A 24,802-nucleotide genomic window follows, 5' to 3' on the forward strand; every position below is an offset into this window, starting at 1 on the left:
AGATGCTTTTTGCGCCTCACCAAAGTGCAGCTGGAAACCTCAAACCAAATAAATGCAGTGTGTASTTCACGTGCTCTAGTGAATGTTACAGTATATGATCTCTAAGTGAGGTAGCCTGATGTTTCTTAATGTGTCTTAGAATACTGAATTGTTTTTTGTTTATACAGTATATCTGATAGCATTTGGCTCTTGTTTATAAAATTTTCCTCTTCACCTAATTCCTTCACAAATGGGGCATTAGCTTTGTTTTTGAGGAATATCAGAAAAGAGGAATATCAGATGGAAGAGGGGTATACCTGAGCATTGTTAAATAAGGCCATATGGCTGAACACTAGTTACTAATCCTTAGATCACTAAGTCAAGACTCTAAAGCAGGAGGAGGAAGAGGCAGCCTGCTTTGTGCAGCAAAAAGGCTGGCATCTGGACTTCSTCAACATTTGTGTTAAGCTGCAAAACACCCTTTGTCTCTTCAGGATATGTAAAATATCTAGAATTTCTCCCCAGTTATCTAAATGAAATRTCTAACTTTCTGGAATACTAAAAAGTTTAGCAAGGCTTGTTGACTCCAGTGACAAAGCAGTATCCATTTAAAGGCAAAGCTTTTCTTTGTAAAATGTGATCAGCATTTCCTTGAACAGTGTGATCATAATATAGCAGGTGTTACAAACCAATTTAGTTTTCATTTAATTCAATTTCAGTTTTCCAAAAATATAAATCACAACTATAAACGCAGAGTGTTCTATCTTTCTTCTCCCTTCCCTGCCACTTGAGCAGCGTTATCACTTGTAAAGATTTAGTGTAGTAGTGTCGCTTATTATGTTTCCACTATATCTTCCTATTGTTAAATATTTCATCCTGGGTTTGTTTTTTTTTCAGTTGCTATCTGTTTATAGCCTTTCTCTTATTTCAACTTTCCTGTTGCTGTCAACACAGGCTTTTGRGTCTCTTGTTTGTGAAGATGTCCTGTTTTCAGTTCCTTTTTAACCGCGTCTTTTAAAGTCTGTTTTACCTTACTATGCCATGTTCAATGAGCATTAAAAACTTAAAATAAGGAGGACACAGCATGTATCCAGAGAGGACCTGAAAAGCTTCTGGGTTTTTTTGTCAGTTATTGTGGAACGGAATTTTTCTAAAAATAAAGCTGGGAAGGTTGTACCTGTATATAGTTGTCGTGACACTTGAGAGGTGCTTAGTATGATGGGTTATGTTGATATTAATCTGTCATTCMGTGCTTTAAAAAGAACAGGTTTTAATGGTTTCCCTACCTTTGTCAACAACTTGATGAAGAGTTTGTCCCCACCTAAGCCTGTTTGTCCTTWATGCTGAGGGGCTTTTTAACTTGAGCATCATACTGAAAAGGAGAGAAATAGACTAACTGTCCTTTTAGCTGAGTTTCATAGCACTCCATGCAGGTTTTGAGGGTGTAGTGAAGCTGTCTCCTTTCTACTCCCTTTTTTTATTTCACTTCAGTGGGTTTTTTTTCTGACTGTCAGTGTTCAGAATGGAGATGTTTTAATCGAAGACCATGAATCCAATTACTCAGTGCTGCAACTTCACCCCACAACTAAGCAGCTGTTAGAAAAGAGATGAGCATAAGATCTATGCTGAGAAAAATTATTTTCATCCTCACTTCCTGCTGACTTGGTTCTAGTGGTGAAGTTGGTGACCTCTAAACGCTTAATCTCTTAATTGGGCCACATTTCTATTCCTCGGAGCAGTTCTGCCTTCTTGAGTTAAAATCCTGAGGAGTATTTTGGCAGTCTAGGAGAAAAGCAAGGCAGCGATCAAGTACCACAGTGCAGGCAGAGCAGGAGGGCTGTGAAGWAGTAACAAAAAGCCAAATAGGAACAGCTGTATCTTGACTGAGGAAGAGCTGAGGCAGTACTGTATGCGTTGTCTTAATGCATTCATCAATGATAACTTTTTTAAAAAGCTTCACATCCACTTTAAAGTTTGATATAATACTTGTCTTAAGAGAAAACTATGTTAATGCAGCAATTTCATGGTAGACGACAATGCATTTTGTGTCCTGATAGACTTAATGTGTTCTTTTGTTCACATTCTACAGAAAAATGGGAATATTTGTAACTAAACCATTGGATTTAAGCAGAGTTAAAGTTGTTAGAACTCACAGCTGCTTCTGTTGTGTGGTCAAGGACTCCAATAATCTTCTTTGATAGTCTCTCAAATCTTAATTTCAGACAGTGGGAAACAAAATTGCACTGCTGTGACTAGAAGCCCTTGGGTACGTGGTAGCTGCAMATGGCATAGCAATAGTTCTTGGTCTCTTAGTCCAAGAATAGACCTTCTTGTGCTTATGAGAGAACCTCTTGCAGGRCTGATTATTCCAGAGGGCTTCAAGTTATCTGAATACCATTTCAGTAGAATGTTTATATTGTCACTGCATTGGGGTTCCGAATTTTTAGTTTCTTTCTRTAACTTGAAGCATAATTTAAAATAGGATCTAATTAGTTTAAATATGTACATGCAATTTGCAGTGAAACTGTTACCAGTGAATTTACAGATGGTTCAGATAACATAGTCAACTATTCAAGCACAGATCTTGCTGTTGTGCTCAGCTCTGAGACTTGAGCACCTGCTTTTTTGTCATGGCTGTTGCAGCCTGAGCAGAAGGGTGACAAAAAGTTTGCAGCTGTAAAAGGGAAGGGACTTCATTGATGCTCAGGGGCTGCTGGTGGTCAGCAACACTTCTCTGTCTGAGAACAGGCGGGATTCCTCTCTAAAAATAACATATATGTCAGAGCTTTAACGTGCCTTATGTGTCTCAAYGATTTGTATTTTCGTGCAGAAACAGCATTCTACAGATTTTGCAATAAACAGTAATATTTTAATGGGTCATGAGATGTGTAATGTAGTGTTGTTCAAAGTAATGCAAAAGCTAATGGCAGCTTGGACTAGAATAAAGAAAAAAATTGTACAGCAAGTTACATTTTAGTGAACACTAGTAATACACTGACAGATGAGGCAAGGCTTAAAATATGGATATCGTTTACATGTGAAATCAAAAATGGAACCTTGGTTTTAAATAATGCTGTGATGCACTGAATGGTTGGTTTGAAGAGGTGCATCAAGCAGATATTTGTGACTGAAGCCATACTTGAACATTTGTATAAATTAATTTCACTTACAACATTTTTGTCTGAATTTATATGCTAATCGTTATTATTTTTTCCATTTAGTTTTATCAATCTTACTATCACAGCAAAAATATGAAGTGTCAAATTGAATACATGACTAGAACTTACATATTTTTAACACTTCTGTGATAATAATGTTATTTTAGTTTTCACTCTGATGTAGTCTCTAGGAAAGTGCTTGTTACTTCCGCAGATGTTGAACTCACCCTGCACATGCATGTCTTTGTGCATGTAAGACTGGCAAGTGCCAGCCAACCTCTTCAGGGTTGAAGATAGTGTTATTTTTTTTTTAAAGTACTCATRAATCTCATTTGATTAGAAATAAATGTAAATTCCTGCTTTTTTTGTTTTTAATTTTTATTCCCCTTATCAGGAAGCTGAAAATGTAAAAGCCTAAAAAATGTTTTTGGCAAAATRAAAATGTCTTACAAACCTTAAAGAAGACTTTGTTTCACACTGCATTTGGAACTTTCATGAGAAGGCCCAGTGCTTCTTATCTAGTATTAGTTGAACAATACTGGAAAAACATCTGACCGAAGCTTTTAGAAGCTATTCRTACAGTTATTTTACAGTTAATAACTGTGTGTAATGTAGTCAAATATGATCTCACTCTATTTTGCAAAAGGAAGAGTTCTTGTCAACTATGATAATGTGTCCCTAAAAACATATGCTGGATTTATTTCTAGTCTAAGAAAATCTGCTTGGCTGCCCTGCTACATATACCTTCGCTGTAGCTYTTGGAATGGTCACGGTTGTTGTATTTTTAATAGAGTCATGTAAGGTGTCTGTAGCTTTTGTTTTGTCCTTCTCTGTTTTGCTAAGAATGTAATGGCATCACTGCCTTTCTTGCCTAGCTTACCTATTAAAAAGGCATGGAAATCATAATTTAAAAGAACATTTTGGAAAATATAGTGGAATGCTGTATCGTTTTCCTCATTTACCTATGAAGATTACTGTCTGAGCACGATTTGATAGCAAAAGAAGACAGTCTGGTCTTTAAAATAGAAAACATAGTAGAGGGAAGTAAAAAACACCCCACTGATAGCAGTGGTGAGAAACTCCAGAAGGAAAACAGTTCAGTTAGTTCATTTCCACAGCACCCAAATTGTTTTAGCTTCACAAGAAATTCTACTGTATAGAAATACTTGATTACAAAGGGTCATGTGTCTGCTGTGGTGCTGAATTGTGCTGTGCTGGTGGGTGTTTTCTGCAGCAGATATTGCAGGTCTGGGTAGCACAGCAATGTCTTGGTTCCTTTCCCTCACCTCCTCCCATTCAAAAGAAGAATTCAAATTTTCGGCTCCTATTCATGGGATCTGAGAAGAGAAATGTGTATTTGGGAAATATGAGCTCTCAAAATGAGAGAAATCAAGCTTTGTGCAAGCAAAATCAACAGCAAAATCTGTACGGCTTTCAGATTTAATACATTCAGGAATTCAAGTACTGAGGTAAAAAAAAACCCTTGATATTTAGATAAACTTAAGAAGTTGCCAAGTTACAAGAGGAGAAACGATTTTCTGGAACCTTACCTAGGACTGACTGGATTTGCATAAGTTAATAATGGCTTTTTTTGTGGGGGACTGCTGGTCTAAAGCTGTTTCTTGAAAATGCTGTCTTGATGAGAATTACCCATCCTGCACAGAAACTCTTGTTAGCAGWGACTACACTGTGCCCTTTTTTAGTCACAGTTATCTTCAGAAACAGGTTGATGATCTTTCACCTGCTGGTTGCAGCTYGAAACAGCTTGTGATTTCAAATACAGTCACTTTAATACCTACTTGTGGTAGAAATTCTACACATACACAGTCTTACGGCTAACATAAATAATTTTTGAYCCATGAGGTTTATGACCTTTGAATTGGATTCTGGGTTGTGCTGAGCTGCTCTAATTTGTTCCAGGGGACTAATGTGACAGACCAGTACAGTGRTTACACTGTATCGTGTAGTAATTTTCGSTTCCAGAAGTCTTTAGTAYGTAATAGTCACAGAAAAATTTGCCYAAGGAAGGTAGAAGTCTCCTGCTGTTGTTCCACATGTAGTCTTATCTTTTTATTACTATCATRAGGCAGTTCCCATTAAGTTATTATTATTTTATCCATTGTAATGAACATTTTGATACTCCTTTTTGTATCTGCGTGTTTGAATTAAGTACAATAGCTTACAGTGTAATAGAATACAGACTGAAAGAAAATGCTACCATATTTCAACACCCTAGCCAAAAAGAAGTATTGGCTGTTTTGCATCTTATCCAGGCTGAGCATGTGGGAAATGTCTAAAGATTGACACTGCAGAAGTGAGCTTTCTCCATGCAGAACTCTTGTCTGTAAGGTTGAGAAATAGAAGGGTATACTTAGAGACTTAAAAGCCTAGCATAGATCAGGAAAAATGCATTAGAATGTAGGCATTGYTTTCAGGATGATAAATGTGTCAAGTGATGGGGAAACTCCACTTGTGCAGGAACATTAACGTATTTAAGGGCAATGCATCTGCAGTTACTGAAGCTCTTGGCAGCAAGAAAGGTTTGATGGTTACTTAAAAAAAACAGTGGGAAGGCAGGAGAGCGGATGCCTTGTCAAAGGTAGAATATAAACATGAACTGTCAGACTTAAAAGCATTAATTAGGAGACTTGACTGACCTTCTGTTGATGAACACAGAGCTTTATTAAGCAAAATTGTAGCTATGTGGCAGTGATAAATTGTTTATATGGTTTTATTTGTAGCTCTGAATCAAGTAAATCTTTATGTGAGACCCCTGAATTTTTTCAGAGTTGTTCAGCCACATCAACAGCAGATGTTTGAAGAAGATGACCTACCAGCAAGTGAAAATGAAGAGCAGCCTGGTCCATCTAAGAGGAAACGCCAGCCAAGTATGTCTGAAACAATGCCCCTGTACACTCTGTGTAAGGAGGATTTAGAGAGTATGGATAAAGAGGTGAGCTTAATTAATTCTGGCAGATACCTAGCGTGACAATCATTAGTTATTCATAAGTTTTAACTTTTGTAAAATTATGCATGTATGTGAACTGACTTTGTATGGTACTACAGTAACTTTAAATAAAAAGCCACAGCAGACAAAAGTACAGCTGAGGCTAAAATGAAATTATGTTCTGCAAAGTAGAACAGAGTAATGTGATGTTTAAGTAGACATTTAAAGTAGAATTTAATTTAAGYATAGCTTTTTCACATTAAACATGTTATCAAATTTGCCCTGTGGATAGCTTTGCCACAYGTCGCTTTAGATTTGTTTTGCTATTTTTTGGATTTTTTTGACATAATTCTCAAAATAATCTGGACAAAAATCAGTGATGGGATGGGAGAAGAGAGGTCCTAAGATGTRAAAGGCACAGGCTGTTTGGAAGATCAGGGAAACAAATGGGAGCATGGGACTTTATTATCCATAGACATGTAATTACAGTGTGGTTAAGTCATAGCTATAATGGCTTTGCAGGTGAAGGGAGCTTTCTGTTGCAGAGTGAACTGCACGTCTTCCTTACAAAAGCACATTATTTGTAATTCGTTGCGGACCTCCAGCTGCTCACTTTTCACTTAACATTCTGTGCACTTTTTTCAAATGAGCCACCACCTTACATAGTATTAAATAATACACAGGAAAAAATTGCCTGTAACTGTGCACCATTTTTTCATTGCTTTATCCTCTGTGTGACTTTACCGTAAAATCTCGCGACCCTGGAGTTTGAATTCATCTTCTAGCTTAGAACACTTGCCATGTTCTTATCARTAAGTTCATTCCAGGGTTCTAGCCATAACAGACCTTGACTTMTCTTCAGAAAATGTAAAAAAAGTATGAGAAGAGAACTGCATTTTCACTGAGGARAGACAGAGACTTTATGTATACAGTACAGGGTAAATTCAAGATGGACTTSTGGCAGAGCTTCAAGCTGGTATTCTAGGGAAATGCCCGATAGCTTCCAACTGCTATAATGATCTTTGAATTTCAAGCGAGTTCAGGCTTTTAACTTCACCTGGTAACCCTTGGAGTTGACAACTTTTGATTTATTGTGCTTTTTGTTCTGAAATACTTTGCCCATTTGATCATAAACTTTACCAGAAATAGTATTTCTTCTTTGCTATGATACTAGTCCCTGAATCCTTCTGTGTCTTCCATCTGTATCATCAGTGGTACTTAAAGACCATTGATCTTATGGGTTGCTTTTATGATTTTATGTACTAACATTTTTTCCCAGTAATGTGGCTTTTAAAAAATATTAATGAATTGCTGATGCAATGTGTTCACTGAGCCAAAAGGAATTGTGGATGTTTTTCAGACTCACTGCATAAAGTATTTATTGTTCTGTTTTTAAAGATACTATTTGGAACCTTGTAAAAAGTCTGACTCTTTTGGCACTCTTCATTTTGTGATTGATTGCTCTCGGCTGCTGCATTTATGACTAAAAAATTAAATGTTTTCTACTTCTCCTACAAATATAAACATTTTAAATTACAATGATTTGTTTTTAAGTTATGCTTTTGCTTAATCAACATATTGTGTTTGGAAACTAAACTACATGCACTTCAGAACAAATGAAGCCCAAATTCCAGTGACTCTTTTTTCATAGTTGATTTAGCTTTGGTTCCAGGACTATGACTTGAGGTTACAGTTGCTGCCAAAAGTTTTCCCTTCCACCAGTCTCTGTTCCTTGGACAGTAGTGGGGGGTATGTTTGGGGTTTGTTTGATGCCAAAGCAGGGTGGGATTTTTGTGATATTTTAGCTTCCCAACGTGATTTGATCAAAGATCAAATATTAGCACTGATACTTGGAGGAAKGGTGCATGCAGGACATATATCAGGGAAGCTGATCTTGAACTGGACATGGTARTGTCAACAGATCATTGTCTCCTGGGAGCTGGCTATAAAAGGGAAGGAAAACTTGGGACTGCTAACATCACCTTAGTAAAGGTGTTGTGTCCATGTACAAGTAATGCAAGTAATAAAGCAGGGTTTTATGACATTGTGTGGGAGTGTACTTAAGAAACAGGGATGATGTGTGGTTATGTAGTCTATAAAATATAAAAGTTTAGTGGAGTGTACACAGGAGATTCTGCTGTCAGGAACATTAGCAAATAAAGTGAAAATTACCTTGATAAGCCTTGCTAGCTGGGACTCAGTTGACTTAGGTCACACTGTGACTAGTTTAACTTCCAGAGAAAGGTGTTTGCCCTCACATCATTCTTCATCAAAACATGATAAAAGCTAAAAACCTTTCTGGAATCATGTCACTAAGAAATGCAAAACTTTTGCTTTCTGCCACAAAAATGCTTTTGTTTCATTCTTATCTATTCGAGTATCTACAGCAGCCACAAGAGCTACTCCTGGCTGCAGACTGCCTGGGCAGAGTAAGGGACTGTGTTCCAGTCGCAGCAGTGTTTTTTGCTCCACAACTCCAGGTGCTCATGCTAAAGTTGTTTGGGTTAGGAGTATATGGTCCAAGGAGAGGCAAAGCAAGTTCCAGCAGGACTTGCTGCAGTGTAAGCCAATCSAGGCTCAACTGTTGTGTCCCTGCCCCAAGGCACTGATGCTGTGGCACGCCAGCTCAGGGAGCTGGTTGAGACAGAAAAGTTCATTTTCCAGGTTAATCTTCATCTTTTCCAGCTTCCTGAAATAGCCTACAATTGCTGCTGTATGAGTGCTAGTGCCAGGAGCAGGCAGAAGATGCGAAGAGCAGGGAATGAGAGTGAAGGCAGAACTGCATGTAAAGCTTTAAAACTGCATCCTCAGTATTTCTACTGAATTCCCTCACAAATTCAGATAAGATCAAAAGSAGTCTTTTAGCTTTAGGCACTGGGATTTTTTTCAATCAAATTAAATAGGAAATGCTATCATTCTTATATTCTGTTTCTATARCTATGACTAGCAATAAATAACTCCTTTGCACTTAACATCTAAAGATAATCTTTCTTTTTCTTTGCAGAAGTCTGTGCAAGGCCACACAGCCCCTGGTAATACAGAATTTGCATGTAGTTTATATGTGGGAGAGTTTTGCTAGAAGAATCAAAATGAAAGCTGATAAAGAGAATTTAATTATGATATATTCCCAAATTAAATCCCTTTCCTGCCTTAACCTATTTAAACATGTGCTTGTTGCTTTTCCTAGTAAAAAAGCTGTAGCTGTTTCATTGTTCCATAGGGWAGAACTACCATAGATATGCATCTCTATAAAAATTTGATCTTACATAGATTTTTATCTTCTCATATTTTTCAGTTGTAGTTGAGCTATGGGTACCAAGTAAATCAAAGGAAATTAATAGTATCTCAGCTACCGGGTGCAGTTTAAGGTCAGTTATTCTTTTGTGTCTTTCTCAGTGAAAGATATGGGAGATCGGATATAATGGTAGCTTCCTTTCCCTCTAGCATGAAGGTCTKTTCAAATTTTAGAATAGTGGAAGCACAAGAGTATTCAATGTGTGATAGAATTGCCATTCAACAAGCAATTACCAAATCAGAGTATCTCTACTTTGGAAATATTCAGCCTCCTGGTGCTGCTGCCTCACAGTCCAGAGAATGTTTTCCTCATTTTCTGTGCTATCCTGACCCAGGTGCTTTGCAACTGATTGCTGCTGTTTGTTGTGAAACAGTAAAGAGTAGCAAAATCAAATGTTGCCAGTTAAATTAGCTTGTTTACAGTAATTTTTAAAGGACTGGATAATCTTTTACTTCTAAATAACTGGTTATCTGCTACATGGCCTGGAAAAGGTTGTTCTATAAACATACTGTTTATGTTGAATTGTATCCAGTATGCTGTAATGTTCACCAATAAAAAATCTTCAAAGAAATTATTTCCAATCAATTAAATGCAGTCAATATCTAACTAGATATCTCTTGTTTGTTACAGCTGTTCGGGATGACTCTTGTTTTCTCAAGATCAATTTTATCACGTTTCAGGGAAGGTGTCTACTTTTACTTCCAGTGTCTGTGTTGGAAAGTAACTATTGCAGAAGGGTGTTCTGTAGGGAGAAAAAGCTGGGCTATCTGCAGTTCCTTTKGTTCCCTATTTCAGCAGGAATGGACTTGCTTACCTGCTTACCATAGAGGTGCAAGGCCTTTTGTTTTGKGCTTTGGGTGTGACTGTTTGCATTGTCATCCTTTGCCAGGGATAGGTGGAGGTTCCTGACTTATCAGGCACTGCTGTGTTGTGTGGAYCTGCTGTAGTTTACTGAGAAAAAACAGAAAGTGGAATCCAGGCTTCAGATTACTCTATTTGTTTCCAGAAATAAGATTTATTAGCTAAAACAAGTTGCGCAAAGGAAGAGAATGAAATACAAATCCCGTGAAGATGTACACATGTCTTGCCATTCATAACTGATTATGTCAGTACAGGCTGCCATGCAGCTCTAATTCCCAAAGATTACTCATAGATCATCTTGTGAACCTATTTCTTCAGAATTGATTGCTAGTTCCTTTTTAYTAAGAATAGTTTTCTATAAATTGGTATTCCTAAATTATATTTGGAGAGAACCTTAGAACTAGGATAATATCATGTACAGTTACCTAAGTTGATCTAATCYTAACAGTGTTGTGCCCTATGTGTTATAAATAAGCTGTGTTTGTTTTTATATACCAGTTGCTTCCTGATGGACCTTGACTGTGCTTTTCAGTAAAATGTRTTCCTTCTTTGAAGAGATCTGTTGCAGACACAAAAGTTGATTTTTACGCTTGTGCTATCTTGTTCTAAAAATTGTCTGCTTTATATAATCTTAAAGATTTCCCCTTTTTAAGTATGTGTCCCTTTCATAATGAGGTTGACATTCTTAAGTATGATAAATGGCTTGACCATGAGGTAAGTAAACAAAGTCAAGGGTTTTCATTCCTCTTTTCCTTTTGGCTACAAATTATTCTCCTGTGTTCCTTTCAGAGCTGTGGCTGTCAGTACAGTTCCCTTTACGTTATTTTTCAGGTGCTTTCGAATTCACCAGTCTATGTAAATAGTGGAAATGCATAGTAAGAATCTAAGATGCTCCCTTATAAAATGTCAGTGATAAAGGAAAAAGAAATTACTGTGAGCTGAGCTCAAGATCCTGCTCTCAATTGCTCGTATCTCGACTGCTGCTACATCCATGGTAACAGAAGACAGACAGCCATAGGTGCTCACATCTGTCAGTACTTTCAGGACCAGTCTTTGGGCTTCACTAATGGGAAGGAAGTTCAAAAGGACCTACCAGTAAGGCAGTATGATTTCTGTTCAGTAAGGCAGAAAGTTCAGTAAGGCAGAAAGATTTCTGTTTCTTTTGCAGTGCCTTCTCATATGAGATGACCTGGGATTACTAATATCCTGGAACAGCTGTGCACACATAGTTTACTAGTTGTATGATGCTTAGGCTTTTGTGTTTGTTAATGTGTTTTGGTCAGTKTGTTTGAGAGTAGCATCTGTATCTTGTAAAGTGTCATCATCTCTGCCATCTAAGGTAAAATATTTTGCTGGTTTAAATTCCACTCAGTTTGGGACTTGGGACGGGGGAATAGAGGGAGTGAATCTGACACCAGTCCAACCTCTTAGCTTTCCCATCTCTCACTTCAGTTAGTAGAGCTGCAGAGATTCCTACCATCTGGTTAGGCTATGTGGTCAGCAGCTGCAGAGTGACTGCATTRCAAAGGTATGTTCTGTGCCCCAGTGCATTTAAGTATACAGATTGCTCTTGAGTGGGAATTGCCTAATGAGCTACTTTTGCACCAACGTGAATCTGTTGATTTGGGATGTATTCTGCACATTCTTTTCCTTTAACTAAGTTGTAATTTATATGCCGTATATAAAGACTGAAATTGCAACATTCTGCTCTTACATAAGGCTACTTATGCTTTTACATTTTGTGACTCTGAATTTTGCTTTTATTTAAATAAATTTATCCCTTAATTTCTGGGGTTTTTTATTTCAAGTTAGTAGCTGTACTATGCAGTGAATTGAGAGGGAGTGTTTTTCTCCTTCAAATTGGTGAAAACTATTATCTCAGTAAATGGTTAGCCTTTTGGTTAGTTAAAAAGTACTAATTTAATGTGGAGGATGTGGTCTCTAGGGCAACTAATAGCTGCCTGGGCTTCCTTGGACAATTAACTTGCACATGAACAGCTCTTTGAWTTTCCACAAGTACATTTCTCACACAAAATTTCTCGTTTGACATCTTAGCACATACTATGTCATAAATTGTACAGATGCTAAATTTGGTTCACTTCTTATAAATTATACCTCTTTTTGAACTTAARAGAATGAGCCTGTGTGTGCACTTGCTGTTGTTAGTGATTGGCATCCAGGCACTTTGGCCCTTGGAAGCGATGAGGTCTTGCTTTGCAGTTATTAGACAACTTTCACTCACACTGAACTTGAAAAAAAAATTTGAAGTAACTATTAGTGAAAGTGCATGTACTGAGAAGTAAGAAAGGTAAACATGCTGCTCTTTATCAAGACTGTAAGAGACTATGAAAAGGATTTGCCAAAGCATCTTGTGATATAAGCAGACCTGAGGAGAGTTGGATTAGCTGGTCGTGGTGTGTTGGTGCTTTCCTGGTGCTGTTTCCTGACTGACAGCCCTGTTCTCACCTTCCATCACATGCTGACTCTYACATCCCCTCTTGCCCCCATGCTCTGGACGGCTTTTTGTTTCCACTGTGGAGTGCTTATTGCCAAATGGCTTAAGCCAGCAAGACTAAATCTGTTGTTGCTTTCTTTCACTGAGTGATGAKTTTTCTGGAGAGAAATGGTGTGATGCTGGGAGTTACGGTGCTGGTTTGTCTTCATGAAGCACTTGCTGGTGTGATAGCTGGCTGATTCACAAAGAAATGCAATGTGGTTTTGTAAAGAACATAGCTTAAAGTTGTTGTATAACAAGGAAAGTATTTTTACTGCTTCTCCCCAGTTTTAAGATTTTGACATTCACCCTTCTCTAATGTGGTTAATTAATACAGAAGTAATGGAGCATTTATGTATTATGGGTGAAATAATTGCTTTAACATTGTATCTCATCTGATTAGTAGAGAAGATTGAGTAAATTTTCCAGTACTCTTTTTAATGGTTTAGCAGTGAGAATCAGCAGGATAGAATTAAGATATCAGTACAGTGTGATGGAGAGAGGAAAGACGAGCACTTAAAAGAAGCTGCCATTAGTAGTTTGCTTCTGCCTTTCTTTGTTTTGTTTTGAAGAACTCATTTTCCACTGAAAAATGAAAACTATTCTAAAAAGTAACTATGCTTTTTTTTTTTAGTTATGGAAAACATAAATGTATTTTTTTAGTCAGTATTGGGCATGCTCAAATTGTAAATCATCCTGAACAGAAACATTGACACTCCRATTGTTATTCATCTATAGAAATAACACCAAAATACATGTAGTACGGAAGGCTGGTGATATTCAAATGGATTATGAAAATGGGAAAAATATATTTTCCTATTTTTCAGGTCTGATATTTCTCTGCAGACCTTGAGTTTATGCATTAATTGCATAGAGCTGATGGTGCGCTAGTTTTGTTTTCTAAGAGGGCATCATGGTTCAAGCTTGCCTTAGCACTTTTTAAAAGCGTTTGGAAAGAGACTTTTTTAGGTAATACCATGWTTTACAAGGAGACAACTCATTACCAAAATAGGAAAAGGATTTTTATCGAAGTTGATATTATCTCAAGTAGGCAATCAATTGTGGATCACTTCTGTTTTCAWACACAGAAAATACTATTTAAGCACAGTTTTTGGTGTACTTGAATGTCTTATTTTCATTTTAGAGGCTTTTTTTCTAATTTGTATGTCATAAAGAAATATGGGAAACATACTGTAAACTTTTGGCATTCAGATGGCACATGGTATAAACATATGTATTTTGTAGATAAAAATGGAAACGACTTATATATGTAAGAATTAGTTTGATGGCAGTCATGACAAGTTTTTTATTAAAATGGGGTGTAAGACTTTCAAGCAAAATGAACATGATCAATCAASTTATTGGCTGGTCAGGGTATTGGGAGAAAACAAAAGAAAACATTTCACAGAATAAGCTGAATTGGTAGGACCCACAACTCCTGGCCCTGCATCGCAGAATCCCCAAGAGTCACACCATGTACCCAAGAGCACTGTCCAAACGCTTCTTGAACTCTGTCAGTTGTGGTGCTGTGACCACTTCCCTGGGGAGCCTGTTCCAGTGCCCAGCTACCCTCTGGGGGAAGAACCTTTTTCTAATATCCAACCKAAATGTCTCCTGACACAACTTCAGACCATTCCCTTTTTTTTTTTATTGAGACCTCACTTCTGTTATATCTAGTTATTTTAACAGTACTTTAATCATAAGTATAAATATTTGCTACAATAGATAGTAGTAATAGGTCTCACCTAATGGGCATCAACTAAAGAAGCAGCCATGCTTACTTGAGCTCTAACTTCTTTTTAAGGAATCTGAAAGAAGTAAATCAGATTGATAGATTGTCAATAGAAAAATAGGTAAATCCAGGCAAAACTTAGTCCAAGACTGATCTGATTTACTTGTCAGCAAAGATGCTTCTGCAATCTCACATAGTCTTCATACTTTCCTAATTCCGTCAGCAGCTGGTTCAGATCCTCTACCATTCTTCCAAAGGTGTTCACAAAATTATTTCATTATAAGCTTGGGTTTTTAAGGATTATCTTCTTTTTCCATGTTGCTATCATTCTGCTAAGCATAGAGTAAAAGTTATTATGCAAGTAAGGATAAATCTTGAGCTTTGTGATACTGCAGATATTAACAACTTCTGGCTTTTAAACTATGCCTGCTTTTATAGCAAATACATTAACATAATGTTACTCCAAACAAAATGGAAAGTAGTTCTATAAAGCTTCCACCTCTAGAATGTATATACAAGGTGTTGGTTATTCTATAGGGGAGACGGCTTTTCCATACATTGTCAGTTTTTCARCTGCCTCTGGTAGTACATTATGTATCTGCAGCCTTGTCTGCCTGGCCTTAGTAAAGACAATCTGAAAGCCTTTTTCAGCTGGTTATTTACTCACCAAAAAATGGGCCAAAACCTCTTTAAATAGAGTTCAATAGCCTCATTTTAATGTATATGTCTACCTCCATATGCTAAATGAAATGCAGGTACACTGTCAACACTAATTGGTCACAGTTGAAAGTGAGTTGCATGACCCATGTTAAACAAYTTGCAAGCTGATCCCTAACATAATTCTGAGCAACTGCATACAGGGCCTGATTGAGCCTTACCATGAGTCTAACGTGTTTTTACATTTAAATTTGAGCTGATATCCTCCATGAGTGATATTTACAGGTGTCTGCTCAAATCCTGGCCTAAGTCTGAACTGTTTTGTCAGAACTTTTTTTTTTTATTGTTGTTTTATCAAGATCTTCTGATACATGTATTTCAACATACAAAGAAGTATCTATATGCAGTATAGCATAATATAAGTGCTGTGAAGAATCTTTGCAAACACTTGCTAGTCTGCTAGCAAACATAATTTGTGTTGAGAATTCTGGGGCAATAAAAATGCAAATACACTGTGGTGACACAAAAGCTGGGTTATTTCTAAATGCAGCATTGAAGGACAGTTGTTTGTCCCATTTCTTTTTAAACAGCTGATCTTGATCAGTTATCATAAAGTGATTTCTTGTTAAATTTAACAAATGCATAATTGCAATTGCTCACTTCAGAGACATTTTGAAGGGAAAAATCTCTGCTTTGGTAGTCTTTGTTCTTGTCTGGCACCAGCTTCAGGCGCACTGAATACAGCCACTCAACTCTGCCTCTGTGTGATAGTCTTCACCTCCAAGTGCTCTAGCTCCTGTGTCAGCACCACTATTTCCATTTGATGTGCTACTTTAACAGAGGTTGAGAAATGCTGCAGAACTAGAGCCCTCTACTGTTGTACAAAATTCTCTATTGCAGTGAGTCACAAAATGAATAATTACCCAAATGGCTATGCTAGAGTGACTTTTTCATATCTACAGTAGTGATATTAATTTTAGATCTTGAGAGAATGTTGTTTGTTACTCTGTATTGTTACAGGTTTTGTATATGAGCTTTCACTTTCTAATTGTCAGGGGTCACAGTCAGCTCCTTGTAGCAAATATGATGATACTGCTTTCTCTGAGATGAACACAGACAGCTGTCTATCCCAAACATTTCARTGCTTCAAGATGAAACTTGCTTCATCACAGAGGTATTGAGGGTTGGATATAGCTGTCATACCATGACACAGAGATCATATCAGAACCTGCATAGTATTCAGTCACATTAATATTGAGCTTGTTGTAGAAAAGACCACTCTACAGCTGCTGGTCTTATGTTTCACTGTATTATGGATTGTTTCTTTCCTTTTTTTCCCCCTAACTTACTCCATTCCTAATTCTGCTGCTGAGTAGGCTAGCTATGCAGGATRCTTCCACATACACAGTGCTCATAGTTCTGCACTATTTCACTTAAAAGCTTCATGCTTATCTGTGCAGAGTCAAGCAGTCCCATTGCCCAGTTCAGTAGAAACCATGCAAAACTGCTCTATCTTCATTGTCATCCTTACATTTCTTGTAAAACCAGGAATAGTTTTCTCCAGTGGTTATTATTTGAGGTGCTTTTGTTAGCTTGAGCATATTGATTAATCTTTTGGCTCTTGTGGTAATAAAACCAAGCTAATCAGGCTTATTGAAGAGGGGARTTCACTGGCAAATAAATAATGCTTCATGAAGCCAGCTGATGTCTGGCAATGCTAGGTTAAAATTAGCAAGTCATGGCAGATGCAAGCTGGCTTACCTATCATAGGGTGRGTTTGTTCACAGTATGTGTTAATAAATCTATACTGAACACAGCAAATCTGTGTTTTTATAGCAGTGKTTTTGAGCTAGTGTGCCCAACTGTGTCCCAGTCACTCTGCAGCAGTAGATTCAATTCCTTTGCAGCTGCGATAACTGCAGAAGACTTGTGCATGCAGGTAAATGAAAGCTGGTTTTTGCCTGTCTTTAATTCTCACCATAAAGTTTTCAATTTTACTTAGTCTCTAACTTCTGAAMTTCTGCTTTATATCCTACAAGAAGTAAAGGAGTTCAACCTCTCAAAAGGAAAAAAGCCCTTATTTTTCTCTGAAATATGTATGTAGTGATGAATATTCAGTCTCTCTAAGCAAAAGATATGCTTTTAGTCAACCTTGGGATGGTAAAACCCAGCCATGTGCTAAGAGAGATTCTTGTTAAAACGTGATAATAAGGACTCATTGAAAGAAAGCTTTGAAAGTTGAGTTGCAAAAAATGGAACAGTAGTGTGCATATTGTGTGTATCAGCAACTCTTTTTATGCTTTTATATATCTTCTTTCTAGGGTGAGGATTACTTGGGTTCTTACATCTTCTGGAATAAGACCATGTTTGTGGCTGTTGTGCTAGAACATGTTCTGATCATGATTGTTSAGTAAGAGACTGCATTTTTGGTTGCAGCATTTCAGGAGTTTAGTGTTTGAGCTGAAATGCATTAGAGCCTCAAAGATAGTTTAAATAATCTGTAATTCAGGTTGAAGGGTTTGGAAACTAGTTCAAATCAAGTTCCCTCCCACTCTTGGTTTTCTCATTTTAATGGAATAACCAAATGGGTTAAGCCCTAAATGCTTCTCTGMAGTTTTCAAGGATAATGTGCTAAATGTACATGCAGGTTGGCTGCACTATTAACTAATGCCTTTGGGGGATGACTTGAAAGGGAATATGTAGATTAGTGTCCTAGTAGTACTTTTCATAAAAGCTGAAATTTTCTGTTTAGGAACACAGGCTGCAAAAACCTGGATCACATATCATTAGAAAGAAACCACTATTTTAAACTCCATCCACCAGTTCAGCAGGTATTCCCAGATAAAATAGGGAGTATATTTTGAGAACTGTCCAATTCTCTTTCAAAAACCATTTAGACAGTTATCAAGCTGCAAGAGTGAAAGAAACGTGTCCCTACCTCTTCAGAGCAGCCTCACTGCTTTAGAAAAAAAACTTATCAGCTGGGCCACAGTGGGAGTGATGACACTTCATCCTAACTTGCTGCCTAGGAATCCCATTAGGTTTGGGCCATCAGTACACTATCCTCTGCAAAATGCTCATGGAGTGGAACATTGCAATAGATATATTCTGCATCCATGGATTCTTTTCTTTTGTGTTTTTAAGTGACACTACATGAGAGCAGACATTGTCAAAGGTCACTTGACAATATTTTGATGTTTCAAAAAACAGTTGTAAAATAAGGCTTACGTCCAGCAAAGGCTAAGTCTGAGGGGCTGATTAGAAACTGTACAAATAGACTAAGTATTTTTTATGCTAAATGATTTTTACCCAAATTTCTATTTCTTTATGTAACCTAAATAGTATAAAACCAGATTAGGAGCTCAGAAATTGTATAATTCCTTGATACTAACATACTGATATAATTCTGCCCTCAGCACTTCATTAGCAGCTTCCTACAGATGTCTCGCCTTGGCAATGAAGTGTCAGAAAAGATCACTAGAGCCTAGGCTGTGTGCCCTCTCAAATTGCCATGTGTCATTTCTAATAGAATGTTAGGACTTCTAACCTAATATGTCAGTGGTATTTTATGACACTATTTAAACAACTTGTGCAAGTGTTCTTTCATTAGCAAATTAGATTCATTTATTTTTAAAGAAATTTAGGTTATGCATGTCTCTTGATAAATCTCTAGGAATAAGARGAAAGTTTTGACAACTTCTGGCAAAACTGCTTCAGTTAATAGCCAGACTGACAATTCTTAGCATCTTGAAAAATTATAAGCAAAGCTGTTCTTTGCTATGTATCAGCAAAATATACTTTCTGCCTTAGAGAAARGGTAGCTTTGAGAAGAAGTGTGAAACTGTCTTGTTTTAAAACAGGGGTGAGCAGTGCAGCTGCAGACTGTTGCAACTTTTTCACTTGTTGCTATGAAGTTTTGCAAGGTAGGAGCTGTAGTGACACATGCAAAGCTGAAATCCCTGAAGTGTCCACCTGTGTTAAACCAAAAGGGAATAGGTATGGATACTTCTAGTCTTTACCGAGCCTTTTTTTGTCGGCTGGGAAAAGACTACGGTGATGTTAGTCTTTGTTCATTTTGCACACTTGGTAGTTTCTGTGAGTTAAAGAACATCAAAGATGTATTTGTATAAGAATTTTCTCCTCGTCCCTTTCCTTTGCTTCTATGAGTTTGTGTGCCTTAGTATTGTGTTTGTATAGCACCAACAGACTTTCTAGGTATTCCAGTCACTGGATGTTTAGATAGTGCTTATTTCTGCCAAAAGCAGAATTTGTAACAGAATTTGAGTGCAACAAATAGGGGGTCTCACTCACTCTCACGTGTGGTCTCACTCACTGCCTCATTTCTTTAAGGTGAAGGTTTGCCTAAAGCRAAGTCAGAACACTTAGTAATGCGTGGCACTTGAACTTAAGCATGCAACTTGAGTTTCTGTTCTGTTGCAGGTTTTTTTTTTTGTTTTGTATTTTTAAGACTTGCAGGTTAAGGAAAACTTGAAAGATGGCCCATTGACACCAATTTTACTCTCCAGAAGAGAATTTGCTGATAATACCAAATAGACTGCAGTAGTAGTGCATGGTTCAGTTCATCAGATTATGAGATGCTACACTGGTCAGAAAGGAGCATATGACAATACTTTGAACATAASTTCTCCAAGCCATTGGTCTGTTTCYYGTTTCAGTCTTCCACTACTCAGGTTGTGGCTACACATTTAATAGAAACACTTATCCAAAGTCTCTTTTCAGCAGTTATTCCTGCTGTGGTGTACTGGTATGGCTTGGGTGTTAGTGGAGACATAAAGTATGGGACAGGGAAATTTTGTAGCTAACCAGTAACCCAGCTTTAAAAAGTAGTTGAAGGTAACTAAGCTGGCTGCTGTCTCKGAGATATCACACAATGAGCAATAAGATCATTTTGTTGCATCAGTCTGCATCAGGACCCCCAAATTGTCAGTGCTTCTGCTCCTCTTGTGAGACCAGGAAACCCTGTGGTTAAATTTAAATGTACCAGCTGTTTGTTGAAGGTGTACCRACTCGCCTTTATGCTTGATGATTGGTAGTATCAATCTACCAGGGGAGGAGAAAAAGCTTTGGATAAATATAACTAAATTCATTTTCATTTCTGGTGCTCAGTTTTTATTGTGTAATTTTAGTGTGCTATCCTGGCTCTCTGAGAAAAAGCAAATTAYGAGTCTTTAATTAATAAAAATAAAGCTAAACTCCAGCATGCAGCTTTCCAACTATTTTTTTTAATTCATAGTCTTGATGGTTTAATTTCTATTATTATTAAAGTACTAACCCTTCAGAGATCAGAAATTCATTTTCAAAGTTTAGTGGTTAATTGCTGATCCTAATAGAAAAAAAACCATTCTGTATTGAAACTCTTGCCTAGAGACCCACCAAGATCGAAACTTAGGGGTTTTCTTTAAAAAGTATGTACCCTTTCAAACTCATGGCAACTCATTTAGTGATGGTGATGAGAGTTCAGCAGCTGTCAACAACAGCATGAGAGTTTAAAAAAGGCAAAGGTAGGCTATTCCCAAAGATGTGCTGGGGCAGGAGGCAGCAGTCAGGAATTGCAACAAGGATTATTTGGTGTAATAAAAAAACCTTCTTATCTCTCAAGGGTGATCAAACTTTGGAACAGGTTTCCAGTAGTGATCCTAGATCTCCATATTTGAAGATATATAATATCCTGGACAAAGYCTTGAGTAACCTTACAGAACTGGTCTGACTTCAAGGAGGGTGCTGGACAMGGGACCATCAGCAGTCCCTTCCAACTTAAATTATTCTGTGATCCTAGATGTTTACAGGCTAACAAACTCTGAAATTTACTGTGAGTTTGGGGTTTTTTTCACATAAAGGATGAGGTAGTTGAAATAGAAAAAAAACAAAATTAATATTTTGCTTAGTGAAAATGCTGAGCACTCAAATGGTTTCCATTTCCTTCAATTTTGCAAGTATTCAGCATGTTTACTGGTGATTTTTCAGTAGGGAAACTGATACTGCAGAATATGCAGACTGAGTATATAAATGCATAACTTTTTTTCTGATCAGCTTTGGTTTCAGCAGGATGCATTTTAATTTAAATGAATTATATGTAAAAGAAATCTCATAAAAGCTCTTTTCTGAAGTTTGGTAATATTGCTTAAACTGTTTAGAGCAATTGTTTTTTGGTCTACCAAAGCAGATAAAATAACACTGCCAGACAGTCAAACAGAAGCATGCCTTTATCAAAATCAGGATAGTACAAARGTGGTTCTCGGTGTGTGGAGGTTTAAATAGAGGAAAAGGGCTTCTTTTTTTTTAATCATGAGCAAGACTAGTGCTTGGTTACATTACTGATTTTACTGATTCATCACCTGCTCAGATAAGCCAGTGGTAATTGTGTTACTAAACAGAAGAGAGAAATATGCATTTGAAGTGTTTGAGACAAAGGGGTATTGAAGCACATGCATAAATGCATTATGTGAGTCTAAATATCAAATCAGAAATTTGAAAGGAGAAAAATACGCTCTAATGCTGAAGAAAAAAAATAGAAGAGACAGAATGTGAAAGACAAGTTCTTCTGAGGTTACTCAGAAGAAATGGGACTGAGTTACATCACACATTCTCCCTTAAATTTTATGTACTGAGRGACAACTTAACCTAATTCAGACAGCTTGTGCTTCCAGTGACATCTTTGTATCAGAAAACTTTTTGTTTCAAAGTGACTTAAATTCAGTCAAAAACTTTTAATGCAGACTGTGTCTGTTTTAGGAGAGTTTATTGTTCACATGTATTATGCCATATTATCACCTCTAAAAAACATGCTGAAATTCTTGCTAGTTTTTTTAAAATGTGGGTGGTAATACCTTGCTCCTCGTTGTACCTAAACTGTATCAAAACATTTGGTTGTTAAGAATAAACATAAAAAAGCTTTTCAATTCATTGAGGAAAGAAGTGAAATGAAGAATTTTCATATGCAGAATTAAAAACTAAGTTCAAAGCTAAATTAAAATTATTAGACTTTTCCATATTTGGAAAAAAAATCATTATGTCAAACTAAGTGGATTCTTTTCGGTGCAGTAAGATCATGGTGCAGCCCACAGTTGCTTATAGCTATGAGAGTGATGTGAAAAGTCATTTGCTACTGAGGAAGTAGCATTCTGTTCCCCGTGTCAGCAAAGGATTGCTTCCCTGCAAAGAGCCCCAGGACAAAACCTCTTTCAGCTTTGCTTTTTGCCTTACCTAGGGCCAGAACTTTTCATAAATAATGGTCAGCAGCWGACTGAAAACACATTCTTTCTCTGAAGGGTGGTTGTAGGTCATGTTCTTACACACTGGCTTTTAATTTACATTGTTGGAGCCTTTACAGGAATTCTGGCACRGATATTTTCAGAAGTCTAAATTGAAGAATCCTTGTATTTAGCAGACACAGAACTCTATGTATGCTAGGGTATCATTATTTTAGAAATGCTGCAAYCAAAGGAGCAGAGGGCTCCACACTTGCTGCCTCCAGTGAGCTTGGGGTGTCTCTCCTGTCCRTCCCAGCCATAAGCTGATGGGCAGGGAAGGTGGAGCTGAAATGTTCTTCTTGCTTTAAAGTGGTTCCCATCGAGTCTGTCCTCCTGGATAGGTGAGCAGTATTCTGGCCATAGGTATTATGGTAATTTCTTTTTTATCTTGGACTTCGCACTTGAAAAAAATTACAATGTAGATTTACATTGCCTATTGCTATTTAACCATTTTTTGGCAGATTATTTCTTTTGAAAACAGAATGAAGGAAAAGAAGATTAGAGTTATGGATGGCTTTATAAATGGATAAAGCCATAGCTTCCAGGCTCCAGTGATGTCTCTGACTCAGGAAAGCTTTGGAGAAATCACTGTATTATCTCCCTTGAGACATTTTCTCTTTAGAGACTTTGAATTAAAATATTGTGGTGAATATTACAATTAGTAACCTTTAGTCTGTGTGAGTTTAATTTAGATTTCACAAATTAGTAGGATGGGATTTTAGGAATGGACTTTTTCCTCTTTCCAACATCACTTAAGTGTTGCTAGTTTAATGGAAGAAAACAATTTTCATTATACTAATAATCATAGAATCATATAATGTTTTGGATTGGAAGGGAGTTAGGTCAACTCATTCCAGTCCCCCTGCCACAGGACTTAGATTATCTTGTTCCAACTCTGTACTTCCACTAGATCAGGTTGCTCAGAGCCCCATCCAGCCTGGCCTTGGACATTGCCAGGGATGGAGCATCCACAGTTTCTGTGGGCAACCTGTTCCAGTGATYCACCATCCTTATAGGGAAGAATTTCCTCCTGGTATCTAATCTAAATCTGTCCTCTTTCAGCAGAAAGCCAGCCATTCCTTCTTGTTCTATAATAAAATTTATGTTTTAGAGGGACTTCAGAATCCTTAACTCTGCAGTCGAGGCRCCCTAATTACCAAGAAGGGCTGCCCCTTGTGCTTCTTTTAGCAGTTTCAGGTATTTGTTCTAGACATCTAGRCAATGCTTTACAGGTAGGAAATTCAAACTTTTTAAATGACATTCTTTGAAGAATCAATTTCATGAAATCATAAACAAGGATACAGSATTGTTACTTTTTTTGCRTTTTAATAACAATATTGGGATGTAATCTTTAAGTGACATTTTATTTCATTCTAGTCAAAGTATTAACTGCAGTAGTAAAGCCCAGATACGGTGAATTGTGCAGCTGTAGTTACCCTACCTTTTCATTTGCAGAGGTTAAGTGGTCAAATTAACAGAGGCGGTGAGTTTTGATTTTTTCCCTTCAGTATCGGCTGCCTTTCAGGAGCACAGTCTATTGCCCAGGGCTGCAATTAAAACTTATGCAGGCATTGTAGCCAGCCAGAGCTGTCARCAGCGTTGTAAGCTCCAGCTATTGGGGCTTCATTGCCACTKCTCATTTCCCAGCTGAGTCCCAGCRCAGCCTCCAGGGACTGCAGTGAGAGCTATCTTGAAAATAACTTCCACATGGTGTTTTTAAATTGCTGGTTTTCAAATTTGAGCATAACATCTATGTTCAGCATTGAGCCAAGGCTTTTTCTTCTCACTTAATTGCTTTTCATCCTAAAGCCGGTAGGTTATTACCAGGAGCTGCTAATATTTCTATGTGCAGTTTGATAACAGTAGGTGAAAATAATACCAGACCACAAGTGCCAGGAAGTACAAATTACTTCTTGGTAACAAGTTACTGGCTTGGTTTTGCTCTCCTTCTAAAGGCGTGACTTTGAGTAGAACTCAGAAATCTGTTTACTGCCTAAATTTAAAAAAAACTACCCATGGTTAATGTTCCTTTACAGAAGAAAAAGGCAATCACCTCCCACTCAAAAATATACCATAAGGTATTTAGAAAACCAAAATGTATTTTAAATAATACTTTTTAAGCATGAGAAGCTCTTATTCTGGGACTTCAACTGGTGAGAAAAAAAGCAGTAATGTCTTTATTTCATTAATACTTTTCTTCTACAAAAGACAGTAAAATGTTGTAATGTTGTAAYGATTATTTAATGCTAATGAAGAACCTACTGATAAATATCATTGGGGGTGTCTTTTTGCTGAAAGGTTGAGAGAAACAAACGAAATATATTTATGAATATAAATACAGTAGGTGATAAAAACTACAAAGAAGAACACTTTCCCTTATTTTGAAACTTTGGGTATTCTGAAAGYTT

At 37.2% G+C, this 24,802-nt stretch overlaps 1 protein-coding gene across 2 annotated transcripts in view; it reads left to right on the plus strand.

The window, feature by feature from the left end:
• CTDP1 (CTD phosphatase subunit 1) overlaps positions 1–24,802 on the plus strand; it is a 101,003-nt gene that overhangs the window by 38,231 nt on the left and 37,970 nt on the right. The window contains exon 11 of one of the 2 annotated variants that reach the window (XM_057377872.1): positions 5,925–6,090. The exons of the other annotated variant lie outside the window; for it this stretch is intronic. Within the exon in view, the coding sequence (XP_057233855.1) occupies positions 5,925–6,090 (166 nt within the window). The remainder of the gene's footprint in view (positions 1–5,924; positions 6,091–24,802) is intronic. 2 annotated transcript variants of the gene reach the window in all.

This window comes from Malurus melanocephalus, unplaced genomic scaffold, assembly GCF_030028575.1.
Source record: "Malurus melanocephalus ecotype Western Australia unplaced genomic scaffold, MMel_1.1 scaffold_329, whole genome shotgun sequence".
In the NCBI taxonomy this organism is placed as follows: Eukaryota; Metazoa; Chordata; class Aves; order Passeriformes; family Maluridae; genus Malurus; species Malurus melanocephalus.